At 38.8% G+C, this 22,541-nt stretch overlaps 1 protein-coding gene across 2 annotated transcripts; it reads left to right on the forward strand.

The window, feature by feature from the left end:
- Positions 1 to 5,946: 5,946 nt before the first annotated feature.
- slc2a15b (solute carrier family 2 member 15b) lies at positions 5,947 to 21,993 on the forward strand. Of its 2 annotated transcripts, XM_005925028.3 has the most exons (12): positions 5,952 to 6,169; positions 7,598 to 7,696; positions 11,374 to 11,534; positions 11,646 to 11,770; positions 12,050 to 12,195; positions 12,514 to 12,646; positions 12,817 to 13,004; positions 15,260 to 15,370; positions 16,104 to 16,205; positions 17,147 to 17,222; positions 18,414 to 18,541; positions 19,397 to 21,993. In XM_005925028.3, exons 1-12 carry the CDS (start codon positions 6,125 to 6,127, stop codon positions 19,622 to 19,624), a joined length of 1,542 nt encoding a protein of 513 aa, XP_005925090.1. In that variant the 5' UTR covers positions 5,952 to 6,124; the 3' UTR covers positions 19,625 to 21,993. The 2 variants fall into 2 exon arrangements, with proteins under 2 accessions (XP_005925091.1, XP_005925090.1); XM_005925029.3 differs by lacking the exon at positions 7,598 to 7,696 and having other exon boundaries at positions 5,947 to 6,169.
- Positions 21,994 to 22,541: the final 548 nt, after the last annotated feature.

Raw genomic sequence — 22,541 nt, forward strand, 5'->3', positions numbered from 1 at the left:
TCTCACCAATGGGAATGCAGCACTCCTTGTAATCCAATTAAAGGAGCGTAAGCGGTTTGTTAGACACTGTGTGTTAATGTAAGCAGTATCCAATATACTCTGGGCTGATAACAGCATGGCTGGGGATACACTTTGGTCCATGCAACACAGGAGTCGTATACAGCTGGAGGGGCTGCTCTGGTAATATCATGATCAGCAGATTTCTCTGGTATTTGCTTTGGCCTTTTGGAGTCTCATTTGTACCATCTCAAATCAGGCTTGTGAATATAGCAGAGGGGGGAGAAGGCCTAAAGCACTCAAAATGATGATACTGCTGATCTTCGGTTGTTCAACTTCAAGCCTGATGAGAAAGACAGAAGCTGTTTAATGAGATGAAGAATGAGAAAGGTCATGCATAAGGTCATCATATAGTGTACACTTTATCTTTAAACAGAAATACTGTACATTTTTAGTATTTTTCTGAAATGGAGATTTTTCTGAAAGCTCCTAGATTGTGCACTCTCATTGTTATTCAGTACCATTCACTCTGTAAATGTATAGTCCTGCATCTCAACTGCGTGTTCTGAGCAGCATTTAATAACTGTAGATTTGTACAATTTGCAGTCATTGCAGATGTAGAGACGAGTGTTTTCCTCACACTGGCACCTCCCATTTCCCCTGATCCGGCAGCTGCACGTGAACACGCTGCGTTTGACATGGAGGAACTTAATCATATCTTCTTTTTTTCCCTCTTTCCCAGATGCACTGAATTGAACTTAATTAGATGCTACATCACCTCAGCGAGGTGCTGCATGGCAAATCTTATTAAGAAAAAGCAGTATGCTTCTCCAACGCTCGCTGATTCCTTTACATCTTGGCGTCTGTGGGAGAAAACCGCACTGAGGCGTATTCTCCAGCCTCTGTAACTAATGATGGCGTTGCCCAGATCTGACAGTGAGCTGTGTCTGTATATTGTGCTTAATATCATAATAATAATGAGAGCAAATTAGAACAATCAATTTCCATGGCTAGTTGTTGATTGGAGGAGGAGGTGGAAGTGACAGTAGGCAATCCATCATCCTCGGCCAGTCACATTAAGGAGAGCGCTGTGGAGCAGGTGGGCTGGGCTGGAGGCCAGCCACAGCCAATGGGAACGGTCGGGAGGGGAGGAGGGAGATCCTTTACACCCAAATAAAGTGATAATGTAGCTGTGAAGGGGGTAAAACACAAAACAGAGGAGAAAAGAGGCTAGAGGAAGGATGACAGGGCTTCGCTTAAACTTATAACTGCTTTATTTGGGCTGCAAAGCGTGTGCTTGTGTGTGTATATTATAGTTTGTCTATCTAAATACCAGTGTGTTTGTGTGTTCTTTAGCTAGAAATACTTATATTTCCAGAAGAAAAATCCATCCAACACAGAGTACACAGACTATAGTTTCTTTTTTCATAAAAATAATCACTCCATAATGAACTGGAGCTCACACCCCACAAGGGGTCACTAAAATCTCACTTCCGCTCTCATCTCTTAAAATTTCATCAACACATTAAAGCAGTTATATCACAGAGTCATGTGCCATTTGGCACTGCAGTGTACTGACCTTTCCACGAACACAAGGAGGCTTAATAGCTGTGATAACAATCGTGAAAATAATTATCATGACACGACTGATGACAGTCACTCTGCTTTATGGTTTTTAGATTTATAATCTGTGCCTCCTGACCTCACTCACACTCACACTTCATTTCACTAACTCAGTTTCATCACACACCCCACAACCCACAGCCATCAGTCAACAGTTAATGTCCCAGACTCCTCTTGGAGTTACTCGACCACTGCCAGAACTCTTCAATTTTAAAAATCTGAAAAAGCATTAAGTGCATTAAGTACATTTCCACCTTTTATCAGCTGGTGTAGGAGTCTTTTTCTCTAATCCTATTTCTGCTAAACGATGGCATGGGGCGAGTATATTAGATTTCATCAGCAGCCATCAATCATGGCCACACTTAACACGATCAGCTTCTCAGTTTATTCAGAGCGAACAATGGGGGACAGGCACGTCCCGCCTGCAACAGAGTAAATGAGGAATTTAAATACTGCACAAGAGACTACGGAGGCTCAGAGGGGGCTGACTGATTAAAGGCCACAATATCTGCTTTTCTAGGCAGATGATCTGTCAACTGGATGCAAGAGGAGGTTTATTGAAATAATGGGCTGCTAATGTGAGGTTATTCCGAGCTTCCTGCAACACACACAAACACATACAAACACACACACTGAGCATCCTCATTGTGACAACATGGCTGTGCACGTTCACACGAAACTCACTCACAACCACACACAGAGGCTCACACAGGCACATGCACATGCTGCATTTCCCTGCACAGCATCCCTACTGTCTGCTATTGATGGGTAATTTATCAAATGACATCTTATTCACTGCTGGGAGGAAATTAAATCATGTAGTTCCACATCCTGATTATGATCATGAAATGTCCCTGTTGTAAATTATGTAAGGGAGATGTTAATTTCTTTTCACTGCTTTTTATTTGTCAGCATCTGAGTCTCTATCTGTTTTTTCTCCTAATCATTGTGTTAATGAGCAGACACAATCAGATGGTGAGAATCGCAATAAATTGAGAAAAAAATGTCTTTGCGATATGATGCTGTGGTTTCACTTTTGATGGAAAAATAAATGAATTATTCCACTTGTTCTTATCCTAAGCAGAAAAATGACCAGCATAAACCTCCGAGTCACATGAGCCTAAACAACGTAAAGAGATGAACACGTGAACTCTGATCAGAGTCTCACATTTTGTCCGTGTTCCTCAATGTGCACTCTTGACCTTGATCCAAGAAGCCCAGTGAGCAACAAATGAGAACAGGCCTGATATTCATCAAGACCCATCAAGAGACACAGACCTCAGTCTCCAAATTTACTTATAATAAAAGCAAAGATTTGTTCATCGTTTACTGTAATCAAGTGTTGCTCTTTATAACACAAACACAACAGACCAACTAATGTTGCTCTATAATAGGTGTTTTGATGCATTTAGGACTTCATTTTGATGAATTACTACAGGCCAGAGGCTCTTGTAAGTTAACTTAGATACAAAGAAATAAAAACACTGCAGCTGTGACTTTCCTTACTCTGTAGCTCCTTTGCTGCAGTCACCTGACCAGGATCACCAGCAAACATTTAAAGCTACACTAATCAATATTTTTAATTAACTATTAGGTCAGCTAATTACCTTTTACATGGCAGGGTTTGCCATGACTGATTACAACAAACTTTCTAAACTTATTTGCACTATTCATAAGTGTCCAAAAAATCTAACTGAATCTAATTATTTTGTGAATTAAATCAAATGTTTGCTTTTATAGACCCTCAATTGTTTTTGCAATAGTTTTTTCTGTTCTCATGATGAAAAAAGGTATTACAAATTTATTTAATTATCTATTAATTTTGTGGAACTGGAGGCGAACAAGAGCTGGTAAGTGACACTTGAAACGTGACTGGAAAAGGGAGGAGCTCTGCTACAGATTGGTGACCTGTACCAGGTGTCTATGGCCTCTCCCCTCTCTCAGCTGGGATAGGTTCCAGCCCCCTGTGACCTTGGATTGAATTAGTGGAAAAGGATGGATGGATGGATGAGAAAAGACAAGAGCTCAGACACTTGTGTTTGTGTTCTAATCCCACAAATGTTTTACACATGGCATAATTAAAAGTCAAACTGTACAAAAAGACCAAAAAAAGCTACAATTATGCTTCACAGTCATTATTAATTTGGTGTATACAAATGTATATGTATATGTGCGAACATGTATGCCAAATATCAAGTTTGTGTTGCGTAGTAAACTTGTAAGTCTTATCGAGTGTTTTTTAGTGTCAGCACACACCTTTTCCTCATAATATTTCATTTCATTACACATTTGTTCTTTTCTTCTTTTATGGTGTCAGCCCAGTGAGTTATGTCCCTGTTCCCAGCCTAATTGATTTTATACACAAAAACAGCATGATGCCGCATAAATTTCACAGCGCTAGAAGTCATATGACACAAGTCATTTGACCTGCATGATGGTCTCAACTTGGCTCGTTGGTTTAAAGTTAGGAGCATATGTTTAAAGGGTCATTGGTTGTGTACTGGAGGAATCTATGTAGGGAATATACTATATCATACCAGGAAATATCAGCAGGGAGAAATCTGATGGAGGTAGCAAAAGGGTGTAAAGGAGGTGAAGTCGCCATTACCCCCTCCCCATAAAAAAATAAATTAAATTTTTGTGTCACTTTGTGTTGTCCATTGCTGACTAAATTCTCCACTTCAACTCACATATCCCTGTATTATTATTATTTCATTTAAACTTCTCACAGTGCATAATATACTTCATGTGATTTAGCTGTGTTTTACATATTTTGTGTTTGATTTCTTCTTGTCTTCTCAGCTTTTAGTTTCTAAACACAATTAAACTGTTCTGTGCTTACAACAAACTTGAAAATGTCATTTCATTAAGTAGTCTCCAGGAGTAGCTCTCCAACTTCTTGAAGGACATCCAAAGCTGCACTTTGGATGTTGGCTGCCCTTTTTTCTGTTCTTTATCAAGATGATCCCACACTGCTTCAATAATGTTGCAGTAACGTTGTTTGTCCTTCTACACAGGTATGTTTTTACTAAATTAGAACTAGAAAATGTGTTTTAAAAATGAGAGGTGGCTCAAGGCTTTTGCATTTTTGCAAGGAACTCCATTATCTCATCTTGAAATAACCATAGACCAGGGGTCTCCGATTACTGGTCTCAAGGGCCAGTGTCCTGCAGGTTTTAGATCTCACGTTGCGTCAACACAGCTGAATCAAATGATTAGTTCACTACCAGGCCTCTGGAGAAATTCAAGACATGTTGAGGAGGTAATTTAGCCATTTAAATCTGCTGTGTTGGATCAAGGACACATCTAAAACCTGCAGGACACCGGCCCTTGAGGCCTGGAGTTGGACACCCCTGTTATAGACATTTCAAGAATCATATGTAAAGCAGATGCTACTGTGACTAAAGGCGATTAAAAGGCAACCAAACAGGTCTTCATCCATGACAGTCAGGTGAAGATCTGATGCCGAGCATATCACTTTGGTGAACATTAACTGACATTGTTTATTTGCATTTTGTGTAGAGGACAAAACTGTGAGCAGATGAAAAAAATGATGTCTACACCTGGAAATGTAGGTTTTGTGCTTGTCGTTTCTGAGTAGAATAATTATTTTTATAGAACATTTCAAATTAAAAGCCAAAAGGGAAGCAAAAAATGCAAGTCTTACTCCAAGTACTTTAATTAATCAGTAAAGGTAAGAGAAAAATCCAAACTTAATCTTAAATTCTTTTCAAACTATTTCCATTAAAGGAGGTTACAGAAAGCAACATTTATTGTTACCATAAAGCAATAAAACATAACATAGTTAAACTTCTAATGTCAGCTTTGAAAGCATCTTACTTAACCAGAAGTGAAAAGCTGCACTTATAGATTTCTGTAAAATCGTGCAGCTACCATTTGACTAGCAAGTGCTTTAGGCTTCAATGACTGGATTTTTAAAAATCACTTGTAATTAGCTGGAAAAGGGAGGAGCTCTGCTGCACTCATGTGAGTGTTGGGGAGATGAAACTTACAAGATAAACGAATTGAAACAGGAACAAATGCAAAGTTCAGTGCAACTTTAAAATCAAGTCAAGGTTAGATTTATACAACAGACCTCCAGGTGTATAAGGAAAAATAAAATCTTAAAACTGTAAATCAATTTCTTCCATCAAATTCCACGAAATTTAAGGTTTTTAAGGTAGGTTTCGTGTAATCATGTTAACTGATAAATGATTTAAAAAAAAAAAAGTTTTTTAAAGTAGATTATTCTAATCACTCTGGGGTGTAGGATGACACTCGTGATCTTTGCTGGGGAAAGGGAAACGATAAAAGTTGTGGGATGGGCCTGCTTTGCAGGCGGTTTAACGACTGTGGAAATTCCGCCCATCAACACGACACGCCTCCTCTCCGGTACACGATCACGGCTCAAACTCTACAAATGGGGATGCAGTGAAAAGAGTTTTGAAAAGTTTTGCAGATGACGAAGAAACTCACACAAGGGGAATAATCATTTATGACTTAAATGGCGGAAGAACTGTTACAGGGAAACAATGAAAAACTCACCTCGGTAAGTGTAAGCATTTTGAAAAATTTCGATCTAATTCCTGGGTGGTATGGTCGTTTCCAGTGATCGCTTTTTATTAGTCACATGATTTTGGAATTATGTCGCGAATGCCTCCTAATCTCATTGTACAACGTTGGTTCAAGGTCATGGTTCATATAAGATGCTTACTGGGTTCCTTGGAAAACTCATCATGACACACTGAACTCGTACAATAGCACCAGTCACCACGTCATATGACATTCCAAGCATCGTTCAATTTACCACAAATCAGGTTAAAAAAGACTAAAGGAGACTTTAAAAGCAAAAGTAGCTTGTGTGTGTTTTTAAACGGCAAATGAGAAGTTACTCGTGTCTCATTTTAAAGTGGTGTGACATGTGAGCAGCTCCACATGAGATATTTAATCAGAATAAATTGTTGCTGAGTGGGGTGCAATGTCTCCTGCGAACTATATTTAAAAGGAGTGACGATGGCTCAGAGGAGCTGTTGACTACCTTTAGTCATAACAGACTTATGAGTCTTATCTGTTATCACTGATTGTTGTTGTACAGCTTTAAATTCTAAATAAAGTCAGGTACCTTTGATCATGGTGACTTTTTAAAACTAAACATCATTTAGCTGATTTTTCAATACACATTGACTAAACTGTAACATTTAGTCAGCTGCTTTAACATATTCATTTAGGGTAATTGTTTATGCTTCCAGTTTGTTTAGTTATGGTGAAATCTATTGGATCAGGGGTGTCAAACATAAGGTCAGGGGGCCAGAATCGGTCAAGCAAAGACTCCACTCTGACACTGAATGTGACAAAACCCGTAAGTTTTTGACTTTTAATTGTGTTTAAATAGGTTTTACAGCTTAGATGAAAATGGCCATATGGAGAGAGAGAGAATGGCAGACCTTTAATTGTAATTAATGTGATTTTACACCTTTATTCCTTGCATAAATACTTCCTTACAATTTTTCATTCACTACAACATTTCTTCATCAAGTACAAAAACAGACAAGCTGTTGAAATTGAAATGGCTTCCCTCACTAACCCCCAACCTTGACCAGTTGGGATCTAGACTGGTTCTGCTGGAGATTTCTTCCTGTTATAAAAGGTATAAAAAGGAGTTTTTCCTTCTCAGTGTCACCAAATACTTGTTGGAGGTTTCTCTAGTATTATTGTAGGATCTTTACCTTACAATATAAAGGCCCTTGAGGCAAAGTTGTTGTGATTTGGTGCTGTATAAATAAAATTGAATTGAATTGAATGAATAGTTAAACTGCTTTACACTGAAAGAAAGGGGCGTTTCACTGGCCTGGTCCACTTCACATTAAAAGTGGACTGTTTGTGTCCCACAATGTCAAATGAGTTAGACATCCCTCAGACAGTAAACTCTGTTTGCAGCTTGGTTTTCCCCTCATGTGTTGCTTTGTGTTTTCCACAGCATCTTACAAAGCCTCTGCTGGCAGTGGCTTTTCTGGCCTCATTTGGCAGCTCTATGCTCTATGGCTATAACTTGGCCGTTGTCAACTCTCCTGCAAAGGTATTTTCATCGTCGTCTACATAATAAGACTCCTGGTTTTGTGATTTCATTTGCGTGCATGCTTTTCGTGAGAACTCAAATGTTCCCTTTATGGTTAAACACTGTATGAAATTTGATTCTCAATGGTTAAATAACCCATTTGAACATAACACTCCAACTGAACAAATAAATTGTCATGTGGAGTCATGTGGGCTTATGTAGCTACCTTACCATGTCATTGATACGCTATAGCTCTTAATCTATTATGTTCCTTGGATGTTGAATTTGCCGCGGTGCGGTCATGTGTTCAGCCCCACAGAAGCATGTGAGCAGGCTCAGGGTATTGTCTCATGTTCGTAGCTCAGGACTTAGGATCAGCTAAACCTTTCATCTCCAGCTTTCATTTGCATTGTTTTTCTAGAGCTTGGTATCTGTTGTTGGAACTTTATAAATATGTTATATAGTCGTGGATTAAAGTAACAAAAATTTTATAAAAACCCTGCATCAGTTCCAGGTCAGGAATCAGCCAGCCAGGGTGTTTTCTTAATGCTATTGTTTTTAAATATCCACAATGAAACTGTAATTGGTTTAGAGGGAGGCTTAGACATGTTGAAATGCTTGCAGATGCACTGTCTACATTAAGCTGGGCAGACACTGTGCGATTTTTTTCAGTCGCATTCAGCTCCTGCTCAAACTCTACGATTGATTCGCAGGGGTTAGAAGTTCGTGGGTCACGATGCAGCGTCTCACACTATACGGCCCGATGCTCTGATGCGACTTGAGTGCTCACACTGTGCGTCCATAACATGAAGCTTATAAGCTTAAACACAAAATCTGTCTCTCCCTCTCTGTCTTTAACAGACACTGACACACACACCACCACCATCAACTTTGCTAAATTGCTAATGAAAAACATTGACCAGGTGGCTGCAGTTGAGCAGCAATGTCCATCCAACTCTTTTCACGGTTGGTGCGGTCGTGATAATATTGTGAGGCCACATCGAAATGCTCGGATGAGCTTGCCAAATTTCTTCAAGTTGTGCCTCCATCGCTTGTGTCCAGATCACTGCCGTGCTGCTCTGTCTTTCTACTTCCAATTCTGTTTGCGCATGCGCAGTGTGAGAGGCTGAGTTGACACCCTCACGAGGGCCGAAAGGATTTCAGACAGGTTTGATTTTCTTGCGACCATACGATTGATGATCGGGAGCTGGTCGTGAGGTGTTAATCGCTTCTTGTTACCTCATGTATACTAAACGATGCACGACACACGATTAAGGCGAAACTCGGGCCGATCCCCAAAACGGTCGCACGACTGAAAAATCAGACAGTGTATGCCCAGCTTTAGAAGCTTGACATGAGTTTCATTTTTATAAAAATAGATTCACGAGATGATTAGCTTAGCTACTGGTCACGGGAGGATGGAATGAAGTCACAAGTCATCTCTCTAATGCTCTAAAACGCACACATTAATGTAATAGCTATTTCCTGGCACGGCTAATTTCAAAAGACATGGAGCCAATTTAGTTGCTTCTGCTTGTGTCCTTTGGCTAAGCTAGCAATTTAGCTAGCGTAAGCCGACTCCCGACTGATATGGAAGTGAGATGTGAGAATAAAATCAATCTTTTTCTTGAGAAAAACAGAAAAATACTGGGTATTTCCCCAAATCCTGAATGCTCTGCACAGAAGTAGGGACAGCTTGAGCAGTTCAGTTCATTTTGTTTGGGTCAGTTTCTTAGTGTCAAGTGATCTAAATTTTTCTGCTCAAATGATGAGGTCAAACATTTACCTGCTCTCAGTAACGTTAGCGTCCTTTTTGTGCTGTCATAATGTTCACAAAGTGTGGCACAATAGTCAGTCTGTGCAATAAGACAAAATAGCTCATTTTTTGTGCTATGGATATTATGATACGGACGAATCTTGTCTGAAAATAAATAATATAAAAACTTAGATTACATAATCAGAAAGCTAAAGTGCTTATTTCAGACTGATATCCAAAGCAGAGCCTGCAAGTCTCACAGTATCAACATAACATCCTTTTTTTCAGACTTTAAACTCAATAAATCTCAGGTAAAATGTATTTTAGTTTTAATAGTTTACTATCAAATTTAAAGAAAACTTGCGCTTCAGTAATTAGCCAGCAGAGTAGAAAGAAAGACAAGACCATTTAGCAGTTTATGATTTAATGTAATTGGTACGACAATCATTTGATAATCTATTGACGCTGTTGTTGACACTGATACAAATAAAATGTGATCTGTTGTTACCCTCTTTTTTTCAATCACTCTTCTGTTGGAGGGATTGAGGTTTTTTTGTGTGTTTTTTTTTTTTTTAAGAGAGAAGAGTCTTTTTCCTGGTAACCCTCCCAAACAAGCCTTACTTCTCAGTTTTTTGCCCTGTCATGAATTTTAACATTAAAAGTTTTAACACTTCCTCAGAGCATTGGATCATCTGGCTTTGGGGTCAATGGGTTTGTACTTCCAAGATTTTGTCGTTGTGTTAACACACACCTGAACACTCCAGACATATGACAACATTCAGAAAGTAATATTTTAGTAAGCAAGGTAATGTGGAGGAGTTCTATTCTATTCTATCCAGCTCTTTTAAGGAGGAGCAGGTCAGCAGTTGAAACCTTTCTGACATCATATGACACTTTCTGTTGTTTCAATAATTTTCATTACTTTGTATAAGAAATCAATACAGAAACAAAGCAAAGGAGCAAATATAAATTTCCCTTCCTGTTGGTTATGGACACTTACTATGTTGTTACTGTCGTATGCTTCTTTATGAGATCTGTAGACTTTCACTGAGGCCTTTTTATGTGCGATAACATAGCACATAGTACAGGGAGAATTTTTGAATTGTGTCCTCTCCTGCACCTTTTCTGTATTCTTTTGAATTCATATTAATTTATATATTAATTCATATTTTTCTTAAAATTTTAATGCAATGGATCATACTGGACACTTTATTGAGTGAAAGGCGTCACTGTCAGATTCATCAAGCATTCAGTCGATGAGTCCTTTTCAGCTTTGAATTTGACTTGACTTGATTAAATTATTGAAGTTACAACATCAAATTTTCATTTTTCAGGTCTTTTGGGGATATAGTGTGACGTATCATTTATATGTTTCATTTTTTGTGTCATGTCTGTAGTGTTACAGTTACGGATGCTCACATTAAACATGTTCAAGGTTTCAAAAAGTTTGATCGGCATAATTGATAATAACTTAGTATTTGCACTATTCACAAATCCAGGCTTCCGACTGCTCTATTTCAGGCTGTTTTTGCAACTCTTGGCTCTCGTTTATGTCGGTAAGATTGGATGTATTTATTATAGTCGTCTCATGGCTTTAGATGTGAGCACAGAAGCTCCACACTCCTCTTCAAACTTTCTGTTTGCAAGGGGCAGTCGGTCAGAAGAAAGTTGCTTTAAAAGGAAGAGGATCTGGTTTCAGAGAGCTGGTTTCAGAGAGCACATGGCTGCACGAAGCTCAGTGTAAGAAAAAAACAACAACAATATTTTGAACTCTGACTCCTATAAAACTGCTGTGCTAGAATAATAAATAAAAGGCTAAATAAATAAGATATTTAAAAAAGGTAACATTATCTTTTGATTGCACACAATCTTTTTACACTGGGTTTGATTTATTTGGGGTGTTTTTTTGCTTAGAAAATGAATTTACCTTGTTTTCCACCAGTACATCAAAGACTTCTACAATGAGACATTATTAGAAAGTCATGGCTGGACTCCGGATGGGCATCTTCTTACCGTCTTGTACTCTCTTACTGTGTCAATCTTTGCCATTGGTGGAATGACCGGAGCACTGCTGGTGGGCAGACTAGTTACCAAATATGGAAGGTCAGTGTGACCATGTTTATGAATTTTGAGTGCATGCTTATGAATTACTATTAACCTGTGACAGACTCAAACTTAGAGAGCTAAGCAACGAGAATCACTGCGTCCAAACAGGAAAGGGACTCTGGTGAGATCCACCGCACTTGTTTTTATGGGCGGAGCTCTGATGGGCTTTAGCAGATGGTGCAGAATTCCTGAGATGGTCATCATTGGGCGTTTCATCACAGGAGTACATTCAGGTAGACATGCCTACTGTTCCTGGTTGACTAAACTTTATTCCAATGTCAATAATCTCCTCTTAATATTTATTACTGTTATTATTACTGTCACATATTTGTCTGTAATTAGCAGCACTTTGTGTTATTGGTGAAAAATAGCTGTATATACATTTCCTATAATCTATAAACAGCTGAGTCATTTATGCTTTAAATTGCCTTTTCAGTTCATATTTGGTGTTTTGTTCATTTTTGCACCAGCACAGTCAGACTGTATTAATTGCACTTTCTTCGTTTCTACAGGGATTTCTCTCAGTGTGGTGCCGATGTACCTCGGTGAGATCGCCCCTAAGAATTTGCGAGGCTTCCTGGGCCTTGTTCCCAGCATTCACATTTGTCTTGGAGTTTTCATCGCTCAGGTCCTGGGGCTCTCGGAGATACTGGGAAAGGTTCTTATACTGTGATGTTTGACTGGCTTTCATAGTTCTAATATGCAATAAAAATAACATTTTGAATTGATGCATGCATGCAGAGACTCTGTGATCTACAATTGAGCAGATGCACAAAGCGTTGCGAACAATATACTTTCAGCCAGAAAAAGCTTCAAGACACCCTATGTTTACTTATGGAATAGCTAAATATAGGTATAAAGACAAAGATGGTAAAGATAGAATGAATAGTTTTAAATGATGATATTGTTATTTTTTTTAAATCAAGGTTTAGGTGAGGTGTTTGGTTTTTATTGGGGTTGTTTTTTCCCCACACAGGAAGAGCACTGGCCTCTGCTTTTGTCTCTTGTGGCGGTTCCTACCATGGTCCAGCTGATACTGTTGCCATGGTTTCCAGAGAGTCCACGATATCTGCTAATAGAGAGAGGAGATGTGCATGCCACCATTGCAGGTTAAAAAGTGCATTTCCTGCTTTCCTTTTCTGAATGTAGAAATTACAAATGAAGATCAAGACGCCTAGAACAGATTCTCAAACTTTACATAATCCTTTCACTGTGATACTTGAAGGATGAATTAAAACTGGTTTAAAAAAAAAGACTCCTGTTTCACTCCGTTCTGTAGCCCTAAAGTGGTTCCGTACTAAAGGAAACATTCAGGCTGAGGTTGAAGAGATGCAGGAGGAGCAACGCTCTTTGTCCTCCATGCAGACCCTCTCTGTCTGCAGCCTCCTCATGGACAGCTGTGTCCGCTGGCAGGTCCTCACTGTTGCAGTGGTCAACATCGGCATGCAGCTGTCTGGGATTGATGCCGTGAGTAGGAGAACTATTGTGTTGCCTTTTTCATCTTTTGTTTATATGTGTGTGTATTGTCACATTTTAAATGTGCAACAACTGTGCAGTTATTATATGAGAGGGAGATCTTATAGTGCGAGAGTTCCCAGCTGGGCTCCTCCCGTCCATCCATACATCACAGTCTCACACCCACTGAATGACTAAGCAGGGGGCGATGTGACCATGCCTCATTATCTCCTGGTGCTCTCCCTCAGCGTTACCTCACATAACAAGGTCCACCCATCCGAACACAAAGTCAAACACATCTTTGTACTCATTGCTTCATATGGATGGAGGCTCCAGGCATGCAGGCTCATATGCTAGTGCCATTTCGCAGCAGGGGTGCACCCCACTGAGTCTCTCAGTCCCAGCTGTTCCAGCCAGGAACACTGGAAGGCTTCAAACCTCCAGAAGAAGTAGTGTCTCCAAATCTGAGACACGAAAAGTAAAACTAAGCAATTCAAGAGAGTTTGAAAAGTAAATGTGCATGTTTTTTCTTAAAATATTGGATACTTATAATCATATTCATACAGACTGAGTTTGTGCACAACCAGATATTATTCAACATGTTACAACATGGTGCTTTTACAGTATTTGTGGTGCTGATTTTGTAGAGTTATTACAGCCAGCTGGGGAGCCACTCAACCTAGGAAAAATGATGAAAGAGCTATTTCTTCTGCAAGTACTACTGTAGCTGTACTGTCATTCACATCATAAAGTGGCAGCCCCGCTATTATTTTGTTGCTGCTCTTGCTTTGTTTTCGTTCTTCCACTTCTACACGAAGCAAGAGAATACGACAAAGCATCGACTACATATTCATAATCATAAACAAGTGAAATCATGGATAAATCGTGAAGAAGGAAAAGAAGGGACAAATAAATGCATAACTAAATTCATAAAGTTAATTTTCAGGTAACAAAATATTTTCCAGATGTATGTAATGAATGATTTCCAGTGTCTTTGTACTGGTTGTAGTGGATAATTCAGCATGAGCAAAATCAGTTCCAAATAAGAATGCTGTAATAAAACGGATAATGAGGATTACGCTCTTTGGTTGTTTTTTCTTAAGGTAGAGTAAGTTGAGACATGTGCTGAGGCTACCTGCATCTGTTTAGGATCAACATACTCCACTAAAAAGTGAACCAGGTTTTATCCACTTTTTGTAATGTGGAAGTGTAAGGTGCTAGGACATTTGACACAAATGTGCTCAATGAACGGTTTCCTGAACTAGGTTGTATAAAGTAGAAGTTGCCATTAAACTATTATGTTATCAGCATCTGTCTTCTCAAGGACAGTTTCTCAAGACAGATGCTTGTTTTGGTAATACTGAAGTAGTATAGTTGGCATTGTAGCTTTGAGTAAGCCCAGAGATTAAGTCATTTTAAGACTGTGATTTTCTCCTACTTAACTTTTCCTACTTTAACTGTACATACCTCATTGTGTAAATCTAGGTTAGGTTTACACATTGAGGCATATCAGATTAGATGAGCTAAATAATCCAAGAACACTTTTGAAATCCTGTGATTAGATGAGGCTACTTCTGTTAAACAAACAGTTTGGCCTGAAAAAGCTGAAAAAAGCTCCAGAGTGAAATGAGCCATGGCTACTTTGCTTAGCACTCTGACATCACTGCAGTGTTACTGGCTTGCACTTTAGTGCTCATGTGCGTAAAACAAAATATATGAATCAACTCATATAACACAATTCTTATATTAGAGGAGATTTTAGCTCATTAAGGAGGCGTTTTAGCCTAGCAGCTTATATTCATCTTCATCAAATCTTATCCCAGTTGTTTAAGTTTCTGGAATTGTTTGTGCCTGTGCAGGCCTTCTGCTTTGCTCGTCTGTTTGCATACTTCAAGCCTCCAATGGTGATGAAATGTTATATGTATGGTTACTAAATCAACAAGACAGCATTTAACTGCACTGATCACGATCTTGTCCGCACATCATCAATGATGGATGTTGTATCAGCAAAGTGTGATTAATGAGAATGCGCAAATTAATTTCAAGGGGAGTACTTGTCAGGAGTCCATACTGATGAAAAGCTGTATCTCAAATGCATGAGTGATGGTCGGCCTTGTGATAATGATCACTATGATGAATCGTGTGCATTACCAGATAAGCAGAGTGACTTTTTGGCTCCTTAAGGAAACAAGGCAAACTTTGATTTTTGCTGTATCAATAATAGTCCAAAGGATTCAACATATCAATAAACCTTGTGTCAATTTCAGATCTGGTTCTATACAAATGACATTTTTAGGAATGCAGGAATCGCAGACCCTTATATTCAGTACACAACAGTGGGAACTGGGGCCATTGAGGTCATCTCAGGGATGCTGGGGGTGAGTAGACACACACACATTAAGATGAAATGAATGTATTTCTATTATACAAGGATTTTTTATATTTTGGACTTGTAATGTTGGAACACAGATGTGATAATGTGCTGCTGTTTTCCTGGTCTGAGCTCTGTTTGACCAGTGTTAAAGCAAAAATATACAACAGAATTAAGTATATTGGGAACTTGACATAAAAAATTGCATTTTTTGTTTTGTTATGGATTTAATGGCTGCTAAACTGAAAATAGAATTAGCAGATTAATTAACCATGAAGCACTTGGGGTTGCAATAAATCTGTGCCTTGTATGACTGATGGTAACTTCAGTCTTGATCCACAAGAAAAAGAGAAACTGGGAAAAACAAATGCCTTCCCTTCTGATAAACATGTAACTTCTTACCTAAAATACTTAAAAGAAATAATGACTTTGGTTATTTTGGTTATGACATGTAGTCATGCACAGTCTGTTTTGTTTAACTTGACTGTTTCAGTTTGTGTTTTCTGTTGTCTTGGTCATGCTTGCATAAAATCTGATTAGGGGAAGGTGAGCTGAAACCTAATGAAGGTCATTTATTCTGTAGCGTGCACAGGGCCATGTTATACTCTATTGAAAATAGATATATAGATATAGATATATATATAGGCAAACGAAAGATTTGTATAATTGCAACTAACTTTTTGAAAATCTATTTTTATGGGTTAGTCACATGTAGTCCTGCTTATTTGTCCGTTATTTAGTGTTTCGCTATTGAGCGTCTGGGCAGAAGACCACTGATGATTGGTGGTTTCCTTTTTATGGGACTGTGCTGTGCCGGAATCACTGTGTCTGTCCTCTTCCAGGTACATGTCATCTGATATCCTGCTGGTTTAGGAATATTTTGCATGACATTATAGTACATTACATGGAGCTTAGGACATAACCAAATTTACATAATTTACATAAATTATTGTATGTCTTCAGATGCAAAAGCCTCTAAGTGACACCCTCTGTGAAAAATGAGAAAATGATATCAGGTGAAAGCTTCACTTCAAAGCCATGCTAAGCCTCTTTCCAAACATGGTTTGCTAGCAGAAACCTCTAAATGCCACTAAAAGCTACCATGTCCACAGGAACACCAGTCAAAACACACTTATCTGTAAGATTGTTTTCAGTTGCATGTTTAGCAACTATTTCCTATGTCTCATCCAAAGAGGTGGACTGCACAAAGGATGATGCACAAATGCAAAGCAGGTTTTGCTGCAAAAGACTATTGAATTTGTTAAAAACATTTCAAAATAAAATGTTAGCAAATGTTAGGCAGCATGGTGGCACGGTGGTTAGCACTGCTGCTGCACAGCAAGAAGGTCCTGAGTTCAATTCCAACATCAGGCCGGGGTCTTTCTGTGTGGAGTTTGCATGTTCTCCCCGTGTTTGCGTGGGTTCCCTCCGGGTACTCCGGCTTCCTCCCACCGTCCAAAGACATGCAGCTTGTGGGGATAGGTTAATTGGAAAATCCAAATTGCCATTAGGAGTGAATGTGAGTGCGAATGGTTGTCTGGCCCTGCGACAGACTGGCGACCTGTCCAGGGTGTACACCGCCTCTCGCCCTATGACAGCTGGGATAGGCTCCAGTGCCCCCCGCGACCCTGAAAAGGATAAGCGGAAGTGAATGGATGGATGGATAAAATGTTAGATAGGCTTAGAGATTTTTCCATCTGAAGTCATCATATAAATGAATAATATTAAAAAAAAACTGTGTGTGACTATCTGCAACTCATGACTTGTGTTTGACCAATCACAGCCGCAGTTGTCCTACATGCGCTACATCAGTGTGGGCTGTGTTATTGGGATTATTGCTGGCTTCTGCATAGGTCCAGGTAAAAAAACACACAAAAAACAACCAATCTTGTATCTGTATCTGGCATGAAAACTTTCCAACACTTTCAAACCTACATGTGATTGCATTAGCTAGAAGTAATCCTGTGTATGAGGAAACACTGCACCCTGCTGGAAACTTGCGCAATAGCAGGCATTAAAGCTTTAAAACATCAGCACCCCATCCTCCACACTCCTCCTCTGGCTGTGAGGAGATATTGTATTTCATTAGTCTTGTAAATTAGGAAATCCTAACTGCCACACTGCTTCCATTCTCACAGCCATTTGTACACTGGATGAGATGAGTGAAGTGAATTAAGAGGCAATAGTTTACAACGATGAGAGCCACGTCGAGCGAACCTGCGAGGATGATGGATTAGAACAAATCTGGTTTACATAACGTCATTCGTCAAACAGGCAAAATCTATACCTCAGCAAACAAGGATTTCTCTTGCTGCAATTAGACTTCTAATGGCTCATTGTTCATAAGCTAGCTGTGATGAATATGGTTTCCTTCAAATGAAACCTTGCTTGCACATTGATGCCCTCCCATATATACCGCAGATGTTGACAAATTATGGTGTAGTTATTGGTTTGACAATATTAAACTTTTCTCTCTGCAGTTATCATGCACAGAATAATGAGGACATTATTCGGAAAGCTAATCATTAGAGCTTATACTAATGCATATTTCTCCTTCATAGCCTTCACTTCTAACAATGAAGAATCACATGTTTAAAGTTAAGGCACATCTTAAACTAATGAATTGCATGAGCTAAGCTATTCTGTGTCTTGTGGTTCAGAAGTGGAGTTTTTGCCGTCTTGACAAACACCTTCCTCTCTTGTCAGTCTATGATTAGTGAGTAATAATGAACACATAATGAAGTACATGTAGAAAAAGGAGTGTAATATAATAGCACTTGGGCTTGTGAAATGTTTATCATTAATCATCTTCTGTTAATTTTGAGTAACTGCCAAGGAAGAGTCCTGAGTGGGAGTATTGATAAAGTAATTGATGAACTAAGATGCCGATGTTAATTTCACATCACCCAATAGATTCATATAGCCATACTAAGTAATTAAATGTGATTTGTGTTATAACAGGATGCTTAGTTAGATTAAACTCTCTTCATGTGGTGTTGTTGGGAATATTTTTGGAATAAAACAAATATGTTTTTGTGTATTCTTTACAGCGGGTGTGCCTTTCCTGATCACTGCGGAGCTGTTTAAGCAGTCTCATCGACCGGCTGCGTACACCGTAGCTGGTTGCCTCAACTGGATGTCCAACTTCACCATTGGTTTTGTCTTTCCCTTCTTAGAGGTCAGCACTGACTTCTATCCCACAGAGCTAAATTCAAATGTACACAAAAGCCATCTAAATATACTGTCCAGTTTATAGTGAAAAAACATGTAAAAAGGCTTTATTTCTATTTTTTATTTTTTTTGTACATGTGTAGTCTTGACATTTGATGCACATCTACTGTGTGTATACGACTGGCTGTGCACTTTTGTCTGAACAGAAGTGACTCCACAAATACCAATAAAATTTCCAATTAAAAGTCCCGACCTTGCTGTCTGTCATTGTCCTCGGCTTCGTTCCAAGTGAACAGCTACAGAGTAAAGAGGACAATTAATTGTTAAGTTGACAGTGACCGAGGCAGTCAGTAATTAGTCTGGCCATAGATCTTAAAATATGAGATTGCACGTTCCTTAATCTTTCTGTTTTTATTCCACATGAAGCAAAATAACTTCATTGCTCTCAGAAAGTGTTTTAGGTCTTCAGGCTAGCAGGTACTGTCTTCCTCTAGTCTCTGGGATAAGCTAGGCTAAACACCCTGTCCTGTGTTTTTTCTGTTTTATAGCCTACCTTAGAGTTTATACCAAAACATTTCCCCTGCTGCAAAACATCACCGATTTGCTACTGATCTTACTGTCTTTTCCAGCAAAAATAATGGCAATAAGGGCAATAAAAGAGCCCCTGGCTAGTTTGGAAACCTAGTAGATCATTTACAGCTTTAAAAAAAAAAGGGAAGTACTTGCCTTAAAAATTTGCTATGTTAATGCTAATGCTATTAATGCTAACGTTAACCTTTAAGCCAACAAAACCAATAATCTACCTTTCATGTTTTGTGTCTTTAACTGTGCATTTGTATTTTTTTGTGTCCTTCCACCCCAGATTGCTACAGGTCCTTTCTGTTACCTGATCTTCTGTGTGGTCTGCTTGGGAGTGGCTGTCTATACCTTCTTCATCATTCCAGAGACCAAGAACAAAACTTTCTTGGAGATCAGCCAGATGTTTGCCACCAAGAATGAGATCTGTGAAGAAGAGCTGTATCCAAATAGTGAACTAAAAATGGCTCTGATGAACGGCTATGGAACCCTCGACTTCCATAACAAAAAATAGGAATTCAGCCAGTTGAATAGGAGCTCAACCAACACTGTCAGTGATACAGACAAGGAACTGTCAGATCAGCTGCTTCGTGCAAATTGTCACTGCATACAGTTATGGTCAGAAGTTTACATACTCATCATGGGCATGAATGTCATGGTAATTTTGGACTTTTAATGACTCCTTTGAATTGTTCTTTTTTTAAGGTTGGAATGATTGTATGGCAAACATTTTTAATGCTTTTAGAAAATATGAACTGGGGACACAGTTGTGAATTCATGTTGTATTTTCTCAAATCCACTCAAAATTAAAAGTATGCATACAGACTCAAAAATATACATATATCCCCACTAATATTTGATTAAACGTCCTTTAGTGGGTTGGACCTTTTGTAGATGCCTTTTGTAGCCAGAATTATGCTTCTGTCATAACTCGTACTGGACATTTGATCTTTCTTCTTGACAGAACTGGTAGATTTAATTTAAACTGGTTTCTTGATGTGGTAATGGCTTTTAACCATAGTCTATGGAGGAGGTGGGGGCTTTGGGAAGGCCATTCCAGAAGCTTAATGTTAGCGTCCTGTATCCGTTCCAAAACCAGTTTTAATGTGTGTTTGGGATCATTGTCCTGTTGAAACATCCAACTGTATCAAAGTTTTAACTGAAGAATTTGACAGTAGTTCTTCTTCATTATCCGATCCACTTTGTGCAAGGTACCAGTACTACTGACAGCAAAACAGCTTCTGAGCATGATGCTACCACCACCACACTTACAGTTGGTGAAGTGTTCTTAGACTTTGAAAGCCTCACCTTTTCTCCTCCAAGCACACCTCTTTTGGCCAAATTGCTCAGTCTTTGTCTAATCTAGCCATAAAACTTTTCTCCAGAAGGCATTTGGCTTGTCCGTGTAGGCAGCTACATATTTTAGTCGAGCTTGAAGGTGTCAGTTTTGGATCATCCCCAAATTCCTTTGACTTTGTTCTGAATATCGGTCAATCCAGTGAATGCTGTCAAACAAATCCTTTTTATACTGGCGAAGAGAAACTCCTAGCTGTAGTCGATCATGATCACTAACAAGAAGTTATCAGACCTTGGCCTTGTCAAGTTCAGAGATCACAGCACAAACACATCCTCTTCCAAATACACATGCATGCGAACGTTCTATAGAGTAATTAGTTAGTATACCGCTGAAGAATCTTGTATAGTAGCTGCACAAGATTGCTCAGTCAATTTTTAATGCTTTATCATTTACAAGACACAAAAATACATCTGACCCTGAATTTCTTTTGTCTGTTTGTTCTTTGTGTTTTGCCTATAATAACAAGCAAACATACAAAACATTAATATGAAAAAAATTCCATTCATAAACTCAGAAGTGCATTTCTACTTTAACATCAAGCCCTAAGCAGCACCTCTGAGTTAGCACAATACTTTGACTTCTTTTGGGGGCCATATTTGCTTCACATTCATTGAGCTGATGTGATGCTGGAAAAGGACTCCCACACTTAGAAAATTAAAATCAAGAGAAATATTGTGTGGCATCATTGCGTCTCACCAAAACTACCATAAAGCTAACACAACAACACTTGCAATTACAGCACGAACAAAAATGAATTATGAAAATAATACACAAATAAAACGGAGATTTTCAAACTGCAACCAAAATCATTCCCAACAGTGACATAATGGAGAAACGTTGCAAAAGGAGCTATTCACACCAAAGGGCAACAACAGAACTCAAACTTTGGCCTGAAAGGCAGGCAAATGCTGCCCAGTAAGTTAAAGCTTTAATAAAGGCAGGATTATTCTGATTCTTATTATTGGTTAATAAATCATTCATTATCTCTAAAATTTAGTGGTTTACAGATCTGCCTGACAAGTAAAGACACCCTAGTTTTATCCCGTGAGAAGACAAAAATCCCTTTGAGACTGCATCAGGAGAGGCCTCCGGTGCAACAATCTGCCAAATCAAAAAAATGCATAGCTATCCACTTTGGCGACCACGTGTTAATAAAGTAGCAGCTGAAAGGAGCTTTATTAGCAAATAAATCATTCAACAGTAAGGTTCACAGTTCATTCTTGGGTTTGTAATAGCAGTTTAGAAAACATTGTCACCACAAGGTCTATTTAGTTGCAGATCTAATTTCATCAAATAACATCATTTTTTATCAACAGGGAGACTGTCGTACACAGCAGGCATCTAACTGCTCAATATGGGCAACAAGTGCTCAGAAAAAAACATACTACAGTACTGCATGCACTAAGGAAGATTTTTATAACTGAAGGGCAAATAAACAGACCTTACTTACTTTACAAGTGTTTCACAGATATAAGCTATTAAGAAAAATGTTAATAGCTGTCAAATTTGGCTGGTGTTTCTCCTGCAGATGGTATGTAGTTATTAAAATGAATGTTTTGGTAATGCTAGCAAGTTTAGTTAGCAACGTGCATTCACAGGCTCTATGGGTAAATTACAGATAGTTGTTAATTAAGGATAATTGTTAAATACTATAATTTTACTCAATAAAATTTGGAGTACAGACTAGAGTAAAATTACCTGCAAAGCAAGAGCTCTAAGACAGCGGTCTCCAACCTTTTTTGCGCCACGGACCGGTTTATGCCTGACAATATTTTCATGGACTGGCCTTTAAGGTGTTGCGGATAAATACAACAAAATAAAACTAGTACCGGTACCGAAAAAAAGAAGATTTATTCATAACACACGTGAAAAGACCCAGGAAAACCGAGATAACGATAAAAACGATAACAAAATAACGCTGAAAACCGATAAAAACCCTGAAAACCATTCATTTCAAACCTGAGCCTCAACTCTCACGGCCCGGTACCAAACGACTCACGGACCGGTACCGGTCCGAGGCCCGGGGGTTGGGGACCGCTGCTCTAAGAGGTCTGAAACCACAAACATAACAAAG

The sequence above is a fragment of the Haplochromis burtoni genome, unplaced genomic scaffold (assembly GCF_018398535.1).
Source record: "Haplochromis burtoni strain Fernald_Lab_line unplaced genomic scaffold, NCSU_Asbu1 Contig_70, whole genome shotgun sequence".
NCBI classification, from domain to species: Eukaryota; Metazoa; Chordata; class Actinopteri; order Cichliformes; family Cichlidae; genus Haplochromis; species Haplochromis burtoni.